This window comes from Macrotis lagotis, chromosome 4 (assembly GCF_037893015.1).
Source record: "Macrotis lagotis isolate mMagLag1 chromosome 4, bilby.v1.9.chrom.fasta, whole genome shotgun sequence".
Lineage (NCBI taxonomy): Eukaryota > Metazoa > Chordata > Mammalia > Peramelemorphia > Peramelidae > Macrotis > Macrotis lagotis.
The window spans coordinates 223,898,070-223,921,742 of NC_133661.1; the positions used below are offsets into that span (position 1 = coordinate 223,898,070).

At 35.3% G+C, this 23,673-nt stretch overlaps 1 protein-coding gene across 17 annotated transcripts in view; it reads left to right on the top strand.

The window, feature by feature from the left end:
• The window catches only part of UNC79 (unc-79 homolog, NALCN channel complex subunit), a 364,853-nt gene that overhangs the window by 134,981 nt on the left and 206,199 nt on the right, over window positions 1-23,673 (top strand). For all 17 annotated transcript variants that reach the window (XM_074235468.1, XM_074235454.1, XM_074235458.1 and 14 more), the window contains exons 9-11: window positions 8,810-8,898; window positions 9,519-9,559; window positions 20,768-20,796. In XM_074235468.1, coding sequence (XP_074091569.1) covers window positions 8,810-8,898; window positions 9,519-9,559; window positions 20,768-20,796 — 159 coding nt within the window. The remainder of the gene's footprint in view (window positions 1-8,809; window positions 8,899-9,518; window positions 9,560-20,767; window positions 20,797-23,673) is intronic.

Here is a 23,673-nt window from a genome sequence, read left to right on the forward strand (position 1 = left end):
CACAGAGAAGATGCTTAATAAATGTTTGACTATTCAAAATAAATGTGTCATCAAGAGTATAATTTGAACAAAGCCTTTATAAGGTCTTTCAATTAACTATCACCATTGTAGGTTGTTTAGAAAATGTTAGCTTTTAAATATAAATTGGATTTATCTTTAAACCACACAATTGTAGCACTGATGAAAGGATCTCTGGGCTAGACAGACTAGCCTGGTCACTTATTTACTCACCTAAATGATGTTCTGTCTGATTAGAACAGAGTTCTCAGTAACACAAGTCCTCTCGCTGACATATACAACTGCAAAGCTCTCTTTGCATTTCCTTCTCAAACCAGGATTGCCTCCTGAAAAGCATCTTTTCCAAAATTGTTGTTTTTCAGTCATTCAGAGGTTTCTAACTCTTTGTAACCTCATAGACCATAACATGACAGACAGATAGAGACAGATATTCTCTACTATCTCCTGAAGTCTGTCTAGTCTCATGTTCATTGCTTCCCTGACACTGTCCATATCATCTTCTGTTATCCTCCTTCAATCTAATATTAGGGTCTTTTTCAGTGATTCTCATTATGTGGTCAAAGGAATTTAAGCTTCAGCTTCAATATGTGACCTCCCAATAAGTAGACTGAATTAATTTTTTAAAATATAGACCGATTTGATTTCCTCCAAGGGGCTTTCAAAAGTGCTCTCAATCACCACAAAAGTGGTTCAGTTTTTCTTATACTCCAACACTCACAGTCATACCTCACTCCTGGAAAAATCATATCTTTGACTGTGTGGACTTTCCTTGGAAAGGTTATATCTCTGCTTTTTAGTCTACTGTCCAGAAATGCCAAAGCTTTCCTTCTAAAGAGCAAGTGTCTTTATATTTCCTTGCTGCAGTCATCAATAGCAGTGATATTTGAGTCCAAGAATATAAAATCTGATTCTGTTTCCATTTCTTCTCTCTCTGTTTGCCAGGGAAGTGAGGGTAACAGTTGCCAGGATCTTAGTTAAGCTTGAAGCCAGCTTTTACCATTTTTTTTATTTCACTCTCATCAAAAGGCTTCTTAATTCTTCTTAACTTTTTGCCATCAGTGATATTATCTGCATATTTGAAATTTCTCTGGTTTTTGATTCATTCATCCTGGACTTGTTATACTTTTAATATTGATCTCATCAGTTGGTCCATGTTCAATTCTAACTCAGATTCCTCAAAGACAAATAAGATGATCTGGTATTTTCATCTCTTTGATAACTTGCCACATTTTGGGCTGAAACACACAAACTAAAGTTTTAGTGTAGTCAATGAAGCAGAACTAGACTTTTTTCTGGAACTCCCTTGCTTTCTTCATAATTCAGCAAATTTTGGCAATTTGGTTTCTAGTTCATCTTCCTCCTCTTCTGGCAATTCTTGTTTACATAATGCTGAAGTCAAGCTTGCAGAATCTTAAGCATAACCTTGCTAGCATGTGAAATGAGAGCAATGGTTCATTAATTTGAGCATTCTTTGGCATAATCTTCTTTAGGACTGATATATAAACTAATCTCTTCTAATCCTGTGGTATCTACTGAATTTCCAAACTTGCTACTGAGTGCATCACTTTAACAGTAGCATCATTTAGGATATTAAATAGCTCAGTTGGAATTCCATTATCTCTACTAACCTAGTTAACAATGCCTCTTAGGGTCCACTTGACTAGGGTCTCTAGGATGTCACCAGCATGATTATGGGTGACGTTAAGTTCTTTTTGTGTAGTTCTTTTGTATTTTCTTGTCACCTCTTCTTAATTTCTTCTGCTTTTGCTAAGTTACTACATTTTTGTCTTTGATTATGCCCATGTTTTTGTATGAAACATTCCTTTGATGTCTCTAATTTCTCTTTCTCATTTTATTGTTTTCTATTTCTTTGCATTGCTCGTTTAAGAAAAGCTTCTTATATATCCTTATTATTCTTTGGAATTCTACATTCAATTGGGTATATATTTCCTTTTCTCCTTTCCCCTTTCACTAAGGATGAACAGGGCATCAATGTCAGCTCCTGCATTTATGGTAAAATTTTCAACTTGAAAAGGCTACAAGCCAAGACCAAAGTAAAGGGAGTGTTGGTGCATGATTTTCTGTTTGCAGATGATTGTGCCTTTAATGCAGCCACTGAAGCTTAGATGCAGCAAAGTATGGATCGATTCTCTGTTGCTTGTGCCAACTTTGACCTAATGATTAACACCAAAAACCCACAGATGCTGCATTAGCCAGTACCTTACCATCCATATGGTGAACTATTGGTTACAGCAAATGGAGAAGTTTTGAGTACTGTGAATAAGTTCACTTACCTTGGCAGTATACTTTCCAGGAAGGTACACATTGACGATAAAGTGAAGGCATGTATTGCTAGAACTAGCTAGGTGTTTGGGAGGTTCTGAAGTAAAATGCAGAAGAGTGGATATTAGACTGACAACTAAACTGAATGTCTGTAGAGTCACCTGGACAGTCTTCTAGTACCATGCCAGGAAACTGAATCTCTCCATTTCATTTGAATGGTCTTAGGAAGGTTCTGAAGATCAACTGGCAGGATAAGATCTAAACATTGAGGTCCTTTCTTGAGCTAATCTGCCAAGCATTCAAAGGTTACCACAGAGAGAACAATTATGATGGGTTGGCCATGTTATTCGAATATGCTTACCAAAAAGACTGTTTTGTGGAGAATTTACACAGGGCAAGTGCTCACAGTAGAATCAGATAAAGTGATATCAGATAAAGTGATACAAGGGACACTCTTAAAGGTCTCTCTTAAGAACTTTGGAATTGATTATGCAGCATGGAAAAGACACTGTTACAGCATGGTCTGCCCTCATTAGAGAGTTACTGTCTCTATTAGCAAGGCATAATGGAAGCACCACAAAGAAAATGTGAGATGCACATGTTTAGAGAACTCATCCCAGGTGTTCACATGGATTATTTATGCCTGATCTGTAGCTTGGTTTGGACTGCTCAGTCACAGTCAGGCACACTATAATTTGTCTCTAACATGGTGATGTTGTTTTGAACTTCTTTGATACTGAAGGACAATAACTAATCAACCTTTCCCTTTGCTTTCCTTCTTTCCTCAGTGATTTGTAAAGCCTCATTAGAAATTTTGTTTTCTTGCTCTTTTTTCCTTTGGAATGTTTTTTGTTACTGCCTCTTGTACCATATTATAAACTTTTCCCCTTAGTTCTTCAAGCACTTTATCCACCAGAACCAATCCCTTGAATCTTTCATCACTTCTTCATTTTTCTAAGGGATATTATTTAAATCATGCCTATACATTTTGATGAGTTTCCTACTTTTTTCAATTTAAATCTCAATTTTACCACAAGAAGCTTATGATCTAAGCCACAGTCAGCTCCAGGTCTTTTTTTAAAGTGTTTATATAGAGTTTTTGTATCTTTGACTGCAAAGTATATTATCAATCTGATTTTGAAATTGACTATCTGGTGACATCTAATTGTAGTCACATTTTGAGTTGTTGAAAAACTCCAGGGGCCACTAAACGGTGTCATGGGACACTGGGCCATGTCTTGGCCAATGATACCAATTCTTCCAGATCAATCAGGAACTCAGCTGAAGCCTTCTCTTAGAGGATGCCCACTAATTCTAATTCCTAGGAACAGTTTTCCCCAGTCTTCACTGTTCTTTTGCTGCTTATCTCCACTCTGGTTCTTCTCTTGTTCTGTCACTATATTAGTTGTTCAGGGTCTTAAATGAGAGCCTCCTGATCCTCAATATCTTGTCTTTCACTTAAAAAATAAACTCACAATTACACAAATTTATCCTAATTGACAATTCCCCTATCTAATCATATTTTGGCCTTCAAATGTTTATATGATTTCTCATTTCTTTTATTTATTCATTTTTATTAAAAATGAATATCATTTATTATTTTATTTATTAGTAATCACATGTAACCTCTGCTTTTTTTCTACAAAAATCCATTTCAGATTTATGACTCCATGATTTCTGCCTCTCACCAAGGATCCAGACCCTCCTTGACCTTCCTACTCCCTAACACCCATCCTGCTCCCTCTCCAAAGACCCAGCCATTCATTTACATGAGAGTTCTCATTTCTTAGTTTACCCTACTCTATTGCTATCTCTTAGTAGGAGGAAACCTAAGAGAAAGCAGTGTTATGAAAACTCAAGAGTATCCTGGAGGAGAGATAGAGTGTCAAATACTGTTTAAGAGGTCAAGAAGGTTGAAGACTGAAAAAGGGTCACAGGACTGGACAATTATTAGATCATTGGTATAATTGGAAAGAGCATTTTAATTTGAATGATGAAGGAGGACACAATGCAGAGATTGAAGAAGTGGGGTAGGAGTGGAGCAAAGGAGTGTAGATGACTTTCTAGGAGTTTGATCTCTAAGGTCTTTTTGTCTCTGGCATTCTGTGTCTTAAAATTCTATCTAGCTTAATGTTCATTGTTTTAACATTCCATATGTTGTTTTCTTTGGCATAGAGTGTGGGCAAAATTCAGTTTAACCACAGTTTTTCATTATAATACAAATTGTACATGATCTGTAAAAAATTTTAACTTCAAAATTTTTATGTGATATATGGTCATGTTTTTGGAAAATTAGATGCAAATATTCTCTGGGTGGAAGTTAAATTGTATGACTCTGGTGGACAGACAATAGAGGGCAGTGCCTAGGTTGTTATATATTGGGGTAGATGGGAAGTAATGAATAATCTTTCTTATATATGACTTTTTATAAAACATTAATACTAGAAAAATATGCTCATGATGACACGAGAATTTATTTTGGCATATCCATAAATATTTATTAAGTACCTTCTTTATTTTAGGCACTGTATTGAGTTCTTAGTTTGCAAGAAGAGCCAAAGGACAGTCCCTCAATTTTCAGATATTATAATGAAGCTCCAAAGTCAACTAGTTGGTAAAGTAGCAGTTAGAAGATTTCTATAATGTAGCAGACACTGTGCTATGCCTTGGAAACTTAGTTTCCAATGAACAGAAACCCAAAGAAGACACAAAGAAGGCTGATTAAAGCCTTGTAAAAGCTTTGGATTCATATGTCATGACTATGAGGGTGACAATATATCTCCTTTATTCAAGGGTGGGGAATATCTGGCCTGCTGGTCAAATGAGGCCCATGAAATCATTTGGTCTGGTGCTGCCAAAGCAATCACAAATGGGACTCAAAATTCAATAAAGCTAGATGCTTTTTTAGGGGTGAATTAATTAAATATGTGATGAAATAGAATAGACAAATTTTTACATTGATAATTCTGCATGATTCATGAATGATGTTATATCCAAATAGCCCTTGGCAGAAAAAAAGGTTCCCCACCCCTGCCTTACTTGTTAACCTTTGTATCAGTTCATTACATTTTAGGGAGTCTTCATCAATAACATTCCATTAGACCTGAGTCTAGCTTCTGGAATTAGTTAGATTACAAAATTCTAATCACATTTAACATAATTTTAAGAATTTTATTACTACCTCTTGTTTTAATATGATTGTCATTTCTCATTATCTCCCTTCTCTTCCTCAACAATTAATCAACAAGCATTTATTAAATGTTTTTATGCTATTCCAAATATTATGAATACATGGAAAAATAATTAAAAAATCCAGTCTCTATGCATAAAGATCTTATATTCTAATGGAGGAGATTATATGTAAAACAGAACATATAAGATAAATACAGAGAATGTAGAAAGTAATTTTAAAGGAGATAGTACAAGTGGCTGGGAACATCGGGAAAGTCCTTTTAGAATAGGGGAGCTTGAACTGAATTTTAAAGGAAGACAGGCTAGGAGGCTGAGGATAATGTTCTAGGCAAGAATAAGTTGTATGAAATCATATGAAATGTTTTGTGTGAGGAATGGCAAACAGGGAAGGAGAGCTGAATAGAATGCATAGAGGGGAATGGGAGACCAAATAGCAGGCTATTGAAATAATTTAGGTTAGAGGTGTTCAGGGTCAGTATGGGATATTGAAGGTGGAAATGACAAAATTGGGCAAGAAATTGGATATGTGGGGTGAGCAAGTGAGAGGAATCAAGGATGATACTGAGGTTGAGAATCTGAGTGTTAAGAAGGATGGTGGTACCTTCAACAGTAATAAAAAAGTGTATTAAGAGAAAAGGTTTGAGGGAAAAGACAATATGTTCTGTTTTATACATCTTGAGTTTGAAATGCCTATAGGATACCTACATCATCTAGCCTGAGATAAACAGAAGATGACATGAGATTATATCAGAGGAGAGAAATTAGAGTGAGACAAAACAATCTGGAAAATATCTACTTAAAGATGATAATTGAACCTATAAGGAGTTGAAATTACCACATGAGGTAGCATAGAGAAATATAGAGAAGACCAAAGTCAGAGACATGGGGGGATATCCACAGTTAGTGGCCATGACCTGGGTGAAATTCCAGCTAAAGGACTGAGAAGTAACAGACATGTAGAAGCAAATCGTGAAGAGATTAGAGTTACAAAAGCCTAGAGAAGAGAAAGTATCCAGGAGGAGAAGGTGGTCAATAATTTCAAATTCTGCACATTTTTTATAGTTAAATGATTCCCTGGGTTAAGAAGGATGGGGAATTAAAAAAGTCCAGAAGCCAAACTGCATAGATTTTTAGACGAGAGTCAGAGAGAGAAAGTGGAGACATGTAGTGCAGACAGCTGTCTCAAGAAATTTAGCTGAGATGGTGGGGTGGACACATGATGAAAGACAGCTGATAGCTAGATTTTTTCAAGTCTGGGAGAGAACTGAATAGGTAGCCAGGAAAGAGGCAGAAGTTAGAGAACGAAGATCAGCAATAGTGTAAACCTTCCCTTGTAAACCCCAGTTAATCAAAACCAACCAAGACAGTCACAATGTCTGGCAACAATTTTTGGCACTGGTAGTCTTGCAACTCTCTAAGGAAAGGAGGCAGGTACATTTCCTTATTTTGTCTTAGGGTCAAGATGGGTCATTGTAATTACAGAGCACCCAACTTCATTTTAATGTTCTTTTTGTTTACATTATTGTAATCATCATGCATATTATTTTTCTGTTTTTTCTCACTTTGTATCAGTTCATACAAGTCTGTCCATATTACTTTGAATTACTCATTTACCATTTCTCTTGATACAATATTATTCCTTACATTCATATACAATAATTTGTTGAGCTATGCTCCAATTGATTTATTTCTACTTATTTATTTCTGGTTTTGCTATTAGTATTTATTTAAACTTAGGCATTTTTAGTTTTTTTCCCCACATCACTGAAACTTCTTCAGACTTTGGATTTTAAATGAAAGTCTGATTGAGATAATATGATCTGGTAGCTTTCCCCCTCAAAATCAATAAATGCAATTAAAAACAGAGATTGGTATGTTTTTAATGGCCTCTGGGTAGAAGGAAATTTCAGAAGACTTTGTACAAAGCACATTAACTGCACAGCAGGGATTATGCATATTTTGAAGACCAGGAAAATTGAAAATGACCTTGGAAAATTAGACAAATAGACTTTCTATTAATTTGTTCACTCTTGGAACATTCTCTTGAAAAGTGGCAAATTCACTTGCTCTTCTGGATATTTCATTTATGTAATGCTATATCCAGATATCTGAAAATACCCAGAGTGTTGACTAGCTGGTTTCATAAGACAATTATATAAGAGAGATACGAAAGCAGAGCAGAGGCAGACTATTATAGTGAAACCCTATAATAGATCTGATTTCAGTTTTGAATTTGCTGCTTCCTTAGTGTGTGACCTTGGGCAAATCATTTCTTTCTGAGCCTTGACTTCTTTTTCTGTAAAATGAGCAGGTTGGACAATATGAGCTTTAAGAATCCTTGCACTCTCACAGTCTGTGATTCTGAGTATGTGAAGGGAGAAAATCTCATGGTCAATGAAATCATTGATGGGTATAGTTTTACTATACTATAAAGCACAATAGTAGTTAGAATGGTCAATTTTCTGAATGCATACTTAAAAAAAAAGATTCCATACAAACATCTTAGAAAAGAAAAATGTATTCTAATTTAGAGAAACATAGTTTCCCAACCATAATTGTTTTTCCAAAAAAACCCATTTATAACATGCAATCTCTCTTCTTCTTATGAATGATTAATCATTTTCCTTCTCCTGAAGAAACTTTATAATCTGTTTATTACTTTAGAAAATGATTTTCAACTACAGTGATCTATATTCAAATGGGAAGATCTATTGTAAAGTATTATGGTACCTAGGTGGCTCAGGGGAAACCTCAGACAATCACTAGCTGTGTGACCCTGCACACGTTACTTAACCATAATCCACTGGAGAAGGAAATGACAAACTACTCTAGTATCTTTGCCAAGAAAATCCCAAACAGGGTCATGAAGAGTTAGATATGACTGAACTACAAATTATAAGATAATTCCTTTAAAAATTTTCAATGACAGGGCAGTCTCCAGGATTCTGAATATTTGGACTAAAAAGTAGCAACAAAAATGAAGAGATATACTTGGTAGTTTAAGCCTCAACCATCTAATAAATAGCTAGGAGAGCAGTTATATGCTCTCTAGATTTTCATGGAAATATTGGTCCACCTTCTTAGAGAGAAATGATCCTGTATTAACAACAAGAAGTAAGTTCAGCTCCATGTTCTGCCAGTTATTACATATGGAAAATCATTTAGTGACTCCAGGTTTCAGGTTCCTCCTATGTAAAATGGAGATCATTTTTATTTCAATGGATTTTGGTAATGTTTAAAATTGAGGAATGTATGGAAGGTATCATTGTATGGAATTGTTAAGAGAAATGCTCATTTACCCTTCTCTTTTTTCAAGATGTGCATAGACCCCTCTCTGTCAGTGGCTTTAGGAGATAAACCACCACCATTATACCTTTGTGAAGAATGTAGCCAGCGGATTGCAGGGTAGGTAAAGTCATCAATGTCACAAATAAAATGAAATCACTATGAATTCAGAAACAAAGTCCAGTATTGTATAACATGAATCAAATTTCCCTAAAACTTGTCCAGTAATTAACTTTAAAGGTTTTTTTGTGTGCCCCTGCACACAGAAGCTCTCTAGGCTGAATGGTTATAAAGTGACACTAGAAGCAGCAGGGAAAATAATTATGCTTAATGAATTTGGCCTTGGATTTCAAGTGATCCCTTGTCAAAAGTCACAGATTTAAGTAAATGGAATCAAAACCTATGGCTTCCAAATTTAACATGTATTTCAAATAGGTGTTCTGCTTATTAGTTTTGCAGCAGTCACAATTGGCTTTACACAGATCATACTATAGTTTCTCTGGCCTAATTAGTATCTGGAAAGCATAATTTTAAAATAACTGAACATGATGAAATGTCTATAATTTTAAATTTAACTTCAAAGAAACAGACATTTTCAAAGTTTATTACGATAAAACTCTTAATTATACTCTATTTCTATAAAAAAGGATTTTAGCAATAGGGGGTATTCCAAAGCACTCATTTGGAGGATATGTTGCAGTGTATTTAAAATGTAAAATATTGTGTTTTTTTCTCTGTAGGGATCACAGTGAATGGCTGATTGATGTTCTCCTCCCACAAGGTAGGATTTACTCCATTTGGATAGATAATGAATAATTATGAAGAACATTTTTCTTTGTGTATATCTTTATTAATTTATTTAAAATTAAGTATAAATTGTGATTCAATTAAGATATCAATGGCCTCAAATTTTTGACATATAGCATGAAGACCCTTGGGAAGTGTAGTATAGAGGTTAGGTTCTTTAAGAATTTAAAGAGTTATCTCTCAGAAAAGGGTCATTAGAAAAGGGATTGTTTTATTTAGTCTCAGAAGACCCCACCAAGAACAATGGTAGTAAATGCAAAGAAACAAATTTGGACTAAGAAGGGCCAAACATCCTAACAATTAGTCCAACTAGTCCTTTAACAAAATGCTGTGAGCTTCTTTGAGAGGTAAAGAGTCCCCAGTCCCCTGAAGGTCTTTAGGAAAAGTCTAGATGGCTACTTGCCCTGGATATTTGTTATGTAGATAGAAGATTCTTATTTTGGCAAATGTTGGATTAGATGACAACTGAGAGAGATTTGGTAATTCTATAGAGCAGAGATGTCAAACATGGATTTCAGGCCCATGTAGTTTATAACATTCCTCTGTGTGCCAGAACCATATTAAAATATAATAGGGAAATGTTTAACAAAATAAATAAAAATTCTATGGGGGTGGCTAGGTGGTAGGATAGAGCACCGGCCCTGGAGTCAGGAGTACCTGAGTTCAAATGTGGCCTCAGACACTTAATTACCTAGCTGTTGTGGCCTTGGGCAAGCCACTTAATCCCATTTGCCTTGCCAAAAACAAAACAAAACCCTAAAATAAATAAAAATTCTAAGATATAGATAATATTCATTTATAATGTTCTAAATCAGTATGTGACTCACATGCCCCATTTCTATTTGAGTTTGATATCTCTGCTGTAAAGCAAGGTAATATTGTGGAAAGAGCCCTGGTCTTGGGATCTTAACACTTAAGTTCTTTTCCTCTACTATTCACTGACTGTAGCTATGGAGAAGCCAAATTATCTTCTTTGAGATTTAATTTCCTCACAGGTAAAATGGAAATAATAATTGTATTATATACATCATAGGATAATTTTGAAGAAAATACTTTGTGATCTTAAATTGCTGTAGAAACTTTAGCTTTATGTAGTAATTTTAGCTATAAACATTATTGTACTTTTCTGATATCAGATGAGAGCAGGTTTTGATGTGCTGCATCATTAAAAAAGCACTTAGCACTCTTGCTTCATACATATAATATAGAATACCAAAGTTGGGAAGTCAGATTAATGAGTGAATCAATTTTTTTGTCTAACTAAGATTATAAATTTTCTCACATGAATCTGTCTGTATAAGAGTTGCGTTTCAATTCTTTGGACCAACTGAAAGGGGAAGGGTAGCAAATTTAATACAAAGGAGGAAGTGCTGGATTGAGTTTTTGTCTCAGGAAAACCCTACTTAAATGTGTCTTGCTCTGATGAGCTTGAGGAAAGCTCACTAAGAGAGTCAGAATGTTACAGTGAAAATTATACTGGGCTTAGAGTCACAAGACCAGATTTTGAGTTGAGACTTTGCCATTTATTAGTGGGTGACTCTCTTCCCTCAGCCACAGTGTCCTTATCAGTAAAAGGGAGCTAATATGTTACCTATATCACAGGATTCTTTTAAATTGTAAAGGGCTGTATAAATTAGGTTATTATTTGTCAATGCATGTATATTTGATTGCATTTTGCTGAAATATATCAAGGAAGGATTTTGAGGTAATAGTGGGACATGTACTTTCAGTTGAAGATTTGGATTGGAGTTTAGAGATCAGAGTTAGAAATAAAAATTTTGAAGTAATCTGTTTATAGGTGGTCGTGATATAAATGATATTGCTAAGGAACAGTGTATAGCAAGAAGAAAGGAAGACCAAGGACAGAACCTTGTTAGATACCTGCTTTAAGAGGTAGAACTGTATTGATTGAATGGGTTGATGGAAGTTATAAGATGGGGAGCTAATAAAGCAGGGGTAGCAGTAAGAAAGGTAAGGAGAATCAAGAGATTGTGATATCTCTGAAATTAAGAGGAGAGAAAATTCAGCAGGAAAGGGTGATCAGTGAGGTGAAAAAGGGGGTCTTTGGATTTGGAAATCACTGGCAATCTTTGAGAGAATAATTTTTGTAAAGTTATAATGGGTAAAATTTTGTAAAGTGTAAAAAAATGTAAAAATCCAGGTAGAGACAGTTTTCAAGAAGTTTAGCAGTAAAGGAAAACAAAGAGATGGAATGGTACTTAAGCTTCACTAGAAGGGTCAAGAGAAGTCTTTTTTAATTTTTTAATTTTTGATAGAGATGTTATTAGAATGTTTATGGGCATCTGATAAAAAAGGAACAAGTGAATAGCATGAGATTTCACAAAGTTGAGAGGTCAATGGCCAATGAATCAAAGTCCCAGAGGATGTGTGTGTGTGGGGAATGTAACCAAGGGGAGAGATCAAGCAATTAGTTTTACTGAGCTGAAAAGAATGCTTTGTTAACGATCACAAGAAAGGATGAGAAAAATAATAATGTTTTGTAGAAAGAAGGAGGGGCATTGATGAAACTCATGCCAGATGAACTCGGTGTCTCAATTAGTCCAAGTAAACATGTTGAGTTTGTTTCATCAAATCCCTTGTTCATATTGTGGCAAGAATTGTATTTGCATTTCTCAGTTTTCATTCTCTTGGATCTCATTTTGACCTTTTGGATACCCTCTTCTCCTGGCTACTCTTTTTGCCCTTGGTCTTCATAGCACTGCAGTCATCTTCTTTTCTTTTTAATTGTCTAACTTCTCCTCAGTTACCTCTGCTGGATCACTGTGCATCTTTTTTCCCCCTAAGCATCACTCAAAGCTCTGTTCTGTTTCATCTTCTCATTTTAGACTTTTCCTTGGTGATATTATTAGCTTGAATAGGTAATATTATCATCTATCTTTAACACATGATTTTCAAATTTATATATTTAGTTGCAATATATTTACTGATCTTCTGGCATTTGTTACTGTTCCATTAAGGGAGTTCTCCTTGACTCAGGATGTCTACATTATATCAGCCAAGTTATAATTCCATAAAGCACAAAAGTCGCCCTCCCTCTTCTTGGACTTAGGATGTCTGTGCAAGCTTGTGGTTGCTGACACAGCAAGGAGTTTGAGATCATTCAGGGAGCAGATATTGTGGTATGTCATACCAGGACTCAAATCATTTTCTCAATTTTCCAACCCAGGATTTTGGCCTCTTTTTTGGTGAGGAGGGGCCTAAGTGGGTCTCACACCAAAGGAGGCATTTGTTTCCACATTATCTTTGACAGGCAGCTCCTATTTTCCCATGCAGCTCATCCCACTTTTAGTCAGTTTTCTTTATTAGAAAGTTCTTCCCTTTATTTTAATATTTAGAAGCCTATGAATGATATAGACCAGGGCTGTCCAACACTACTTTTAAAAGTTTTTATTGAAACAATAGACAATATATTTTGATTTGTCATTTTAGTGAGAGCTCTGTAGTGGCTTGGCTTGGTTTACTAAAGCATTTGGTAAACTCACAGGGGGCCACATAAAATCACACTGTGGGTTGAATGCCAGTGGTATTTTGGACAGCCCTGATATAGATCCTTTTCCTTTGGTAGACTGAAAAAACACTCAAGTCTTCTGATTTCATGTATCTTATTTTTCCTGTAAATACCATAAAGTTTTTTATTTTCCTATAAATTTTCTATAGTGGATATATCTAACTCAGTGTAGACTTTCTAATGATTATTTTGATAATTTAATCAGAAAATATTTATTTAGCAATTTGGAACTGTGCCTGGAATTATTGCTAGAATCTGAAGTTGGGGCAGCTAGGTGGCATAGAGCATACAGCATAGTGCATAGAGCACCAGCCCTGGAGTCAGGAGTACCTGAGTTCAAATCCAGCCTCAGACACTTAATAATTACCTAGTGTGGCCTTGGGCAAGCCACTTAACCCCATTGCCTTGCAAAAATTAAAAAAAAAAGATTACTAATAGAATCTGAAATTACCAAGACAAAAACTGAAACAACTTTTACCTTCAAGGTTGTAGGCAACAATGTAGTATATATGGAATATGTACAAGATAAATATAAAGGAGTTAAATATAAAGTAATTAAGGAAGGAAAATAGGTAGAAGTCAAAAGAGCCTTCATTTAGCTGTCTTAAAGAAAATGAAAATTTTTTTGAGGCAGACAGAAGGCAGGAATACATTTTAGGCATGAGGATGGCCACTACAAAGGCACTGAAATGGGAGTCAGTAAATCAACCAAAAAGCATTGTTGTACTTAGTGTTGAGGATCAAAGAAAGATAAAAAGTCATGTCCCTTTCCCCAAAAGAGATCACATGCTATGGAAAGATAGCAAGATAACATATAAAGAACTATTTATACACAAAAGATCCATGTATGTGCATATGTATATATACATACAAATATGTGTAACATAGCCCCTTCCATGTTATCGGATCTCCCCAATAGGACATGACCTTTTTGAGAACAGTTGCCTTTCTTTGTATTCTTAACACTCAATATATTGAATAGGAAACACTTAATAAATTATCTGTATATAATACACACAAATATGATACAAGATAATCTTAGAAGGGAAGGCATTAGAAAGGAAGGCACTTAGAAAGGAAAGTCTTCTTCAGAAGGTGGAATTTAAGTTTATTTATTTATTTTAGAACCTTTCTATTTAAACAGCACAAGAGAGAAGATTCAATATAAAACCAATTTCCACTTCAGTTTCTCTTGGTTCTGTTCATTTCACTTTCAATCAGCTCATCATTTCTTACAGTACAGTATTATTCCATCATAATAATATATCACAGCTTGTTTAGCCATTCCCCAGTTGAAAGACATCTGCCATTTAAGCCAATCTGATAGGAGAAAGATCATCAAAGTTGAAGATCTCAAAGTTGTTTTAATTTGCATATATCTAGTCAATAATGTTTTAGAGCATTTTTCATGATTATATATGGTTTTGATTTCTTCATTGAAAAACTGTCTGTTCATATTCTTTCATCATTTATCAATTAGGGAATGACTTGTATTCTTATAAATTTGACATAGTTCTTTATATATTTGAGGGCAGAGACCTAATCTAAAATTTTCCCCAATTTTCTGTTTTTCTCCTAGTGTTAGCCACATTTAAAATTAAATTGCATTAAACCCTTTTTAATTTAATGTAATTGAAATTATCCATTTTACATCTCATGACATTCTCTGTCTCTTGTTTATGTTGTCCTATTCACAAATCTGATATTTAATATGTAAAATGTTCTTCTAATTTTCTTGTGATATCTTCTTTTATATCAATCCATTTTAAACTTGTCTTGATAAATAGTTTAAGATATTGGTCTATGCCTAATTTCTGTCAGAATGCATTTCCAGCTTTCTCAACAATTTTTAGCAAATAATGAATTCTTATTCCTAAAATTTGAATCTTTGTATTTGTTAAATATAAAGTCATTATAATCATGTATGTCTTATAATATTATATATTATAATTATAATACCTTATAATAGTACATATTATAATTAGATATATCTACTCTATTTCACGGATCTACCTTTCTGTTTCTTAGCCACTACCAGATAGTTTTGATAATTATTAGATAATTACTGCCTTATAATATGGTTTTTGCAAGGCAATGGGGTTAAGTGGCTTGCCCAAGGCCATACAGCTAGGTAATTATTAAGTGTCCGAGGCTGGATTTGAACTTAGGTACTCCTGACTTCATGGCCAGTGCTTTATCCACTGCACTACCTAGCTGCCCCAATCTTCTGTTCTTTCAAATGAATTTTGATATTTTTTTCTAACTGTAAAATAATTTTTGGTAATTTATTTGGGATGGCATTGAATAAATAGATTAGTGAGGTAAAAATTGTAATTTTAATTATATTTGATTGGCTTTGCCTTCCCATGACTTATTAATATCTCTCCAGTTATTTAAATATGACTTTATTGGTCTAAAGATTATTTATAATTATGTTCCTGTGGTCCTGGGTATGTATTGGCAAGCATATTGCCAGGTATTTTACACGTCTACCGTTATTTTAAATAAGACAATGTTACTGTCTCCTCTTGAAGGTTTTTTTTGGTAATAAATAAAATGCTGATGATTTATGTGGGTTTATTGTATACCCTATTACTTGGTGTCAACTAACTTTTTAGTTGAATCTTGAGTATATTACTAATATGTCATATCATATACAAAAAGATAGTTTATTACCTTATTTCTCATAATTTCCATTTCTACCATTAGCAATTTCTAAAATACCATTGAATAACATTGGTGACATAATTTCCCTATTTTATCTCTCTTAATTAAATTTACTTTAGTTTTAACTTTATCTGAGTTCATGAATGCTACCCATGTTTTTTTATCAGCTGAAGCATAATAAATCCTATACCACTTGTTTAATTTTGTATATGTCTCATTTTTAATTGTGTTTCTTATAAATTATATATTTTTGAATTCTGATTTTTAACACATTTTGCTATCCATTTCTAATTTATGGATGAGTACATCTCATTCACATTCAAAGTTATAATTACTAGTTGTGTATTTTCTTTCATCTTATTTTTCCTATTTCTCCTTTTTAATCTATTCTGTCCTTCCTGACATTTGTAATTTACTTCTAACTACTTCTTGCCCACCTATTCCTTAATCTACCCATAACTCTAAGAGTTCTTTTCTTATTTTCTGCCCCCATTCTACCAAAGTTCCATCCTTATCCTATCCCCTTGCCCTCTTATCTCTTTTATTATAAATTTAGAAGACTTGTAATTCCCTTCCAGGCATGTTATTTCCTCTTTAATCCAATTATGATGTTAGATTTCAGCACTACCAGCTCCCTATTCCCACCTGCTTCCACTATAACAGTTCCTCCATTTATGCCTCAGGCACAATTACTCCATTTTACCTCTTCCTACCTAATTTTAGTTTTTGGAATTATACTCAGTTCAACCCCAAGCCCTTTATCAATGTATGAACTTTTTAACTACCCAAGTAATTTATGATAATAATCTTAAGAGCACAGATAATTTCCCATATAAGAAGTAAACAGTAGAACCTATTGAGTCCCTTATAATTGGTCTTTAAAGTTTGCCTTCAGTTTCTCTTTGATCTTATATCAAACCTTTCATTGAGTTTGGGTCTTTTTGTCATGAACACTTGAAAATATTTTAATTCATTAAATATCCATTTTTTTTTTCATTCAGGATTATGCTCAACTTAGCTGGACAAGTTATTTTTGGTTGTAAGTCCAATTCCTTTGCTCTACAACATTAGCATTCCAAGCCCTTCAGTCTTTTAATGTAGAAGCTACTGGACTTTTCTCTTTAACCTGGGAGCTTCAAAACTTGTTTACATAAGTTTTCATCTTGGGATGTCTTTCAGGGGGTGTTTGACAGATTTTTTAAATTTAATTTTTACCTTCTTGTTCTAATATTTCTGGGAAGTTTTCCTTTTAATTTCTTGTATTATTGTGTCTAGACTTCTTTTAATCATAATTTTCTAGTATTGTCTCTCCTCATTCTGTTCTCCAGATCAATTGTTTTTCTAAGGATATGTTTCATATTCTCTTCTATTTTTTCATTTTTTTTGTTTTATTATTTCTTGGTGTCTTATAACATCATTCACTTCCCCTTGCCCAATTCTAATTTTTAAGCAATTATTTTCTTTCTTAAAATTTTGGATCTCTTTTTTCTAATTGGTTGACTTTTCTCACAATATTTTTATTTTTTTGGATTGCTCTTATTTATTTTATTTTATTTTTTAGGTTTTTTTGTAAGGCAATGGGGTTAAGTAGCTTGCCCAAGGCCACACAACTAGGTAATTATTAAGTATCTGAGGCCAGATTTGAACTCAGGTATTCCTGACTCCAGGGCCGGTGCTCTATCCACTGCGCCACCTAGCTGCCCCACACTGCCCCTGCTCTTATTTTTTTTAAACCACTTTCATTTGACTTTTGAAATCCTTTTAAAATTTGTTCAAGAATTTTTTTTTGGACTTGTGATCATTTGACATGTTTCTTTGAAACAGGAGTGGTATTTTGGCTTCACCATCTTCTGAGTACAACCCCAGATTTTCTGTCCTCTTAGTAGTTATAGTTATAATTTTTAGCAGCTTATTAATATAGTCAAGTTCTAGTCCCAAGGCATGAGGGATGGTTTCTTAGGTTTCGGATTTTACTTATGGTTGTTTTCTAAGCTCCATCTAATAGCCTGCTCTCCACTATTTCTCTCTCCCCCTAAGTCATGACTAGGGATATCAGCCACCTAGTCACTGGAAAGCTTTCTTGCTCCCTGCAGCCCTCTCAAGGCTGTGAACTTCAATCCCCCACTTTGTCCTGGAATCGAAACCCAAACCAGGGGTTCTGCTCTAATGCAGTGCCCACAGCCACAGGGCACAGAGGGCTGTGTGCTCTCTTCTCTTCATTTACATCCCCTGACCCTGTCTGGGCTCTAGAAACTGTGGAGGGTCAGCTGTCTGACTCCATGCTGTTATGGAGGTGAAAATTTCTTCTGCTGAGACACCTGCTCTCAGGAATTGTTGTTTGTTGTTTCTGTAAAATCTACCTAGGCTATTCTTGAGGTTTCTCATCTTCTTGGGGGGGAGGGAGTTTATGTTTACTCTTATAACAAAATTATTGTAATAATAAAAAATAAAAATGATTTAAAATAAATAAAATCTACCTGGGGCCGTGTGCACTTTAGTTGGGCAGGACCTTTGCCCCAAGGTCAGTTTTCCTAAGGTTCTCCCAAGTTCTCTTAGGAGGACAATTGCCTTATCCCCACTTTCAGTTATTTCTGCTGCTCACAATTTCCATTAAGGCAATACTTTTTTTTATCATGTTTGAGAGAGAATTTCAAGAGCCCTGTATTTTTCTTCTTATTCTGTCATCTTCCCAGAATCCTTTGTTGATTTAAGTTTATTTTTAAAAGACTTCAGGGAACTTGTAGGAGGTGCAGATGCGGGGGGGAGGGGAGAAGAGTATTCCAGCATAGGTTACAGATGGTTCAAAGGCATAGAAAATTGATTTGAAGTATTGTTTGGAAGGAAGATCAAATAGACAGTGAAGGTGGATCATAGACTACATAGGGGCAAACAAAGAAAAAGAAGACTGGAAAGCTAGGAAGGGGGTCAGATTGTGAAAAACTTTAAATGCCAGGAAAAGTAATTTATATTTGACCCTAGAAGTACGAGGGAACTCCTGGACTTAACTGAAAAAGAGAAATGATGCCAGCAAAACTGCGCTTTAGGGAAATCATCATAGCAACACAGTGCAAGATGGATTGGTGTGAGGAAAGATAGGGTAGGGAAGGAAGCTATTGTTAATGATCAAGGTTGGAAGTGATAATGATCTGAACCAGAATGGTATCTGTGTGAATGCAGAGGAGATATATGTGAGAGATATTTGTGGATGGAGTGAGAATGAATAACTGAAGTTGGTATGGAGACTATGAGCTTGAGAGACTGGGAAGGTGGTAGTACTCTAAACAATAATAGGGAAAGCCTGGAAGAGAGGAGGTTTTTGGTGGGGAAAAAATGAGTTCTATTTAGATATGCCAACATCCAGCTCATGATGTCCAAAGGGCAATTTATGATGTGGAAATGGAGCTGAGGAGAGAGATTGGGAGTTATATATGGGCCTGGCAATTTTTTACATTGTGCTATATGTGAGGGACAATGAGAAGTCCAGTTTGATTGGACTGCAAGGGACAGGAAGAGGGTGGGTAATGTTTAAAGAGACTAGAAAGAGAGGTAGGATTCAGACAGGAAAGAGCTTTAAATGATAAATGGAAGAGTTTTTTGTGGAGCTTAAAGACAACTGGGAGCCAATAGAGTTTATTGAGAGTAGAATTATGACCTGTTTAGATTGACACAACTAAAATATACTTTAGGAGATGTTTATAGGATGAATTGGAGTAAGGAGAGACTTGAGGCAGGAATATTTAGGCTGGCCTATTTGTTATTCATCAATTGACTTACATGTCCATTCTGCCTCCTTTCCTGTACATATGTGCTTTTGATTATTATGTCTTTTTATTAGTACCTTCTATTTACTAGTCAAACTTAATAGTGTACACTTGGTGTAGCCCACTTAGATCTGCCATGTGTCTTTGGGTCACCTGAAATTTTGATTGTTTTGCGAATTGGTATTCTATACAATATCATGCAGGCACTATTGGTTAAAAAGATGGTCTTTGTACCAAAAGCGATACAGTACAAACTTTTCTTACAATTTCACTCTATGCCCATATAATTTCTAATTTTTGTGAATAATTTGACTTCCCATTAAATGTATGTCACAATATTAATAATATACTTTTTATATATTTGTTTTTATTTCCTCTATGGATTGTTAAATTATCTCCTCTGAAAGACTGTGGATCTCACTGAGTCTGCCCTATAGCGTTATGCAGCTTAGTGCAATTAATGAAGTGTTATTGAAATTTTTCATCTTCAGAGAATTTTTCTTCTGTTGGATTTCCCATAGCATATCCTTCAAGGCAGAAATAATTATCACTGAATAAAACATTTATATATATATATGTGTATATGCAGTATATGCATATATTAATAATGATGAGATAGTCAATATAGATAAAATCAATATAAAAACTCTTTAGTGCTCCTCAATAACTTTTAAATATATAAAGGGGCCCTGAAACCAAAAAGTTTGAGAACTGCTGAACTAGGGTAATGCTCTTTATAAGAAAAATAAATGAAAAAGCATTATTAATCTATACTTCTTTATGACAGGCACTGTGCTTATATTTCTATTGTGAACTTATCTTCAGGTTTATTTCACCTAAAACCTCTGCAATTCCTAATGACTCTTATTAAAGAGGATAATATTTGTAGGGTTGTTATGAATCATTTGAGATGTGCAGAAATATTCAGAAACAAGTACTACGTAAGGGTAAGGTATGATAATGGTGAAGCTGATGGTTATGATGCATGTCACTGACCATGGATGAAAAAGAGGTCTCTCAGATTTATGGCCCACTGAGGAGCTACTTAGGCCTAAAGATACAGGCCAAGATGAGGTAGGTATGCATATTGGAGACTTATAAGAATATAGATTTCTTTGGCTAATTCTTGAGGTAATATAATACTAAGCTTGTTTTCCCTTCTGGATGCCTTTGGTGAGGTGGGCTTTCTTTCTCTGTTGATGTTTTGTATATCTTCTCTTTACAGCTGAAATATCTGCTATATGTCAGAAAAAGGTAGGTCCAAACCATTTGTATGGTGAGGCATGACTATTTGTGTTTGTTTCATAATCTCATTCCATGAACATGTACCTCACTATGCCATGGTCTCCAAAAATGTCTATGTGATTATAATTTATGAAGGGGGAAAAAAGTGATTTGGCATGAAAGATTGCTAACATTTTAGATGGCCAGTATTCTCAGACCTGATCTTGCTAATCCATCCTGCACAGCATGCTTGACAATAACCTGTAATTAACCCCAAATGATGGGATAAGGCATTAATTTAAAAACAAAACACTCCACCAAAACATCTAAACAATGATAAAATAAATTTGGAGCCTAAATTTATTGAAATGGTGCAACTTTCATGCTAAAAAGACTTTATGGTGGTGGTAGGAAGGAATGTGTACCAAAATATGTGTGCCTAAAATATACTAATCCTGATTCTCTGCATAGAAGGTAGTTATTTATTTGCTAGCTAAATGATTAACACGATGTCCTTGCCCCCAAACTTTTTTTTGATTGCCTTCAACCATGAGTTTCTCTACATTGTTTCCATCCTTTTTTTAAATCTAATACTTGTTTGAGTAGAAAAAGGAAATGAGAGGATTAATATGTTGTAGGAGAAAGAATACTAGTCTTTGAGCCAATAGATCTGTTTATGATTTTAGTCTTGGCTTTGTCACTAATGAGAGGTGGTGGATTGAAAACAGAGCCCCAAAGGTAACAGGTAATAGTATAATGTGTGGTATGCTTATATGCTTATAAACGCAGAGTGAGAAAGAGAGAACAAAGGCACTAAGTAGAAAGGAATTGGAAGAAGGTGGTCTTGAAAGTCAATTAAAAAACATACATATTGAGAAAAAGAACAGGTTCAAAAGTTGAAAAAACAGATTTGAAAGAAGTAATCCTGGGCAAAAGTAGACCTCATTTACTAAAAAGGAAAAACAAAAGATGTTTTTATCAGACTATTAAGAGAGACAAAGTCTGGGAAATAGCTTTGAGTTTGTCACTAATTATATATCACTTCCATGATTTCAAAGCTTGACTCTGGTATGGAAAATACAAGGATACTAAGCTAAACATCTTGTGTAATGGTCAAAGTTGGATTCAAACCTTTGTTTTAATTTTTTTTCCCATAAGCAATACAGTGTCTATTATTGGTTTGTTATCTTTCCCCTTTCAACACCTTTCATCTCTCTCTTCTGTAAGTACTTCCAAAAAGCTTCCTTTCTCCCTCAATTAATGACAAGGCTCAAAAATAGTTTATTAAATTAATCGTAAATTAAGGACCTGAAATGTGTTTCCCCTTTTCAGCAGCATTTATATTTGAATGGGTATCTCTAGAAAGCCTTTTAGATTTTTTGGAGTGAATCTCTCCATATTTAGAGAATTTCAGGTCCTCAACTTGTGGGAAGGGTGATGGGGGTGTAAATGGAGATGCTCAAGTAATTACTGGTAGGTGGAGAAGTGGTTCCACACTTATTACTAAGGCCAGATCTAACAATATTTCTTGAATCTATGAAGTCTCTCTTAGTCAATACCCCATTTTCACACCCTCTCTGTCTGGAATGTATTATCTCCCTTCTATTTGAGGCTTTTAACCAGTTCTCCTATGGAGAATTCTTCTTATCCCTATTTTGTGATACTGCCTTTGGAATGTTCCTGTGGTTCTTATTGCCACATTATTTGGGGTCTCCCACAGAGAACTGATGAGAGTGGAAATAGCTTGCTTGGAGCAACTGGTCACAGTTAAGGACACCCATAGTGCAACAAAACTTTTGGAAGTATCCTTGGATCCTGCTTAAAGATAAAGATGAAATTCAAACCTCCCATTTTGAAGTTGAACAAAAAGATTTTTCAGGTTATTTTCAAAAGAATGGATGCAATGATGCAGGCTGTGGTCTTTGTATATTTTAGTAGGGATATTTTAAAAGAAGTCAGGGAAGAAATCCATTACTCTGTGTTGATGAATCTCCAGAAGTCTGACTTAAGCATTGGTAAAAAAAACTTAACTTGAATGAATCATAAATATGTATCTATATATTAATTCATATGGGAGGCAGTTGAAGTAGACGGAAAGATATCTCAGAGTCAGGAAGCGTTTCTCTAATAACACAGCCTGCTGTTGTATTCCATGGACAGTTAACTTAAACTCTCTAAGACTGTCTTGCACATCCGGTGCCGACCTCCAAAAGAAGAAGGAAGGAGATAGTTCCCTTATCAATATTTCTCTATGCAATAAAATCACATGACCAGTAAAAAAAGTCTATACATAGGCACTTATCCGCATAGTCAACACTCTCTCTCTCCATATATATATAAAATCTGTACAAATGTAAATATAAAACACAGCAAAATAAAAGATATATACATATATAATTAATTTCGACATATATGCACACATAGACATACTGGTGAACGGGCAGTCTTGCAACTCGGTCTCCAGTGCCGGAGTCAGGAAGGCGGAAGTTGAGGCCGGGGTAGCCAGCAACCTCTGACACCGGATCCACTTCTAGGCCCTCGGGCGGTTCGCTTTTCCGTTACTCCTGCCCAGGGCAAACAGGAGCAAGCAAAATTATGTACCCTGGCGTTATGGTGGCCCAGCCGCCTCCGGGAGCCGTATGCGGGAGTGCCCCTTCCTCCGGCCCTCCCCAGGCCACGGGGGTTTCCCGGCGCCCTCTAGCGGTGGGGTAGGAGGGGATTTCGCGTCACCCCACCCCCTCACCCGGCAGCAAGCATGCGCAGAGGATGGGCTTCCGGCTACCGGAGAGCACGTGACAGAAATTGTAGCTCCCGCCCTCCAATGCTGAGGCCCTGGCGGGAATCCCACCAGGATTTCTGCTGTCTACCTGGGCCGACCTGGTCAAGGGCGGACGTTCACCACCACAC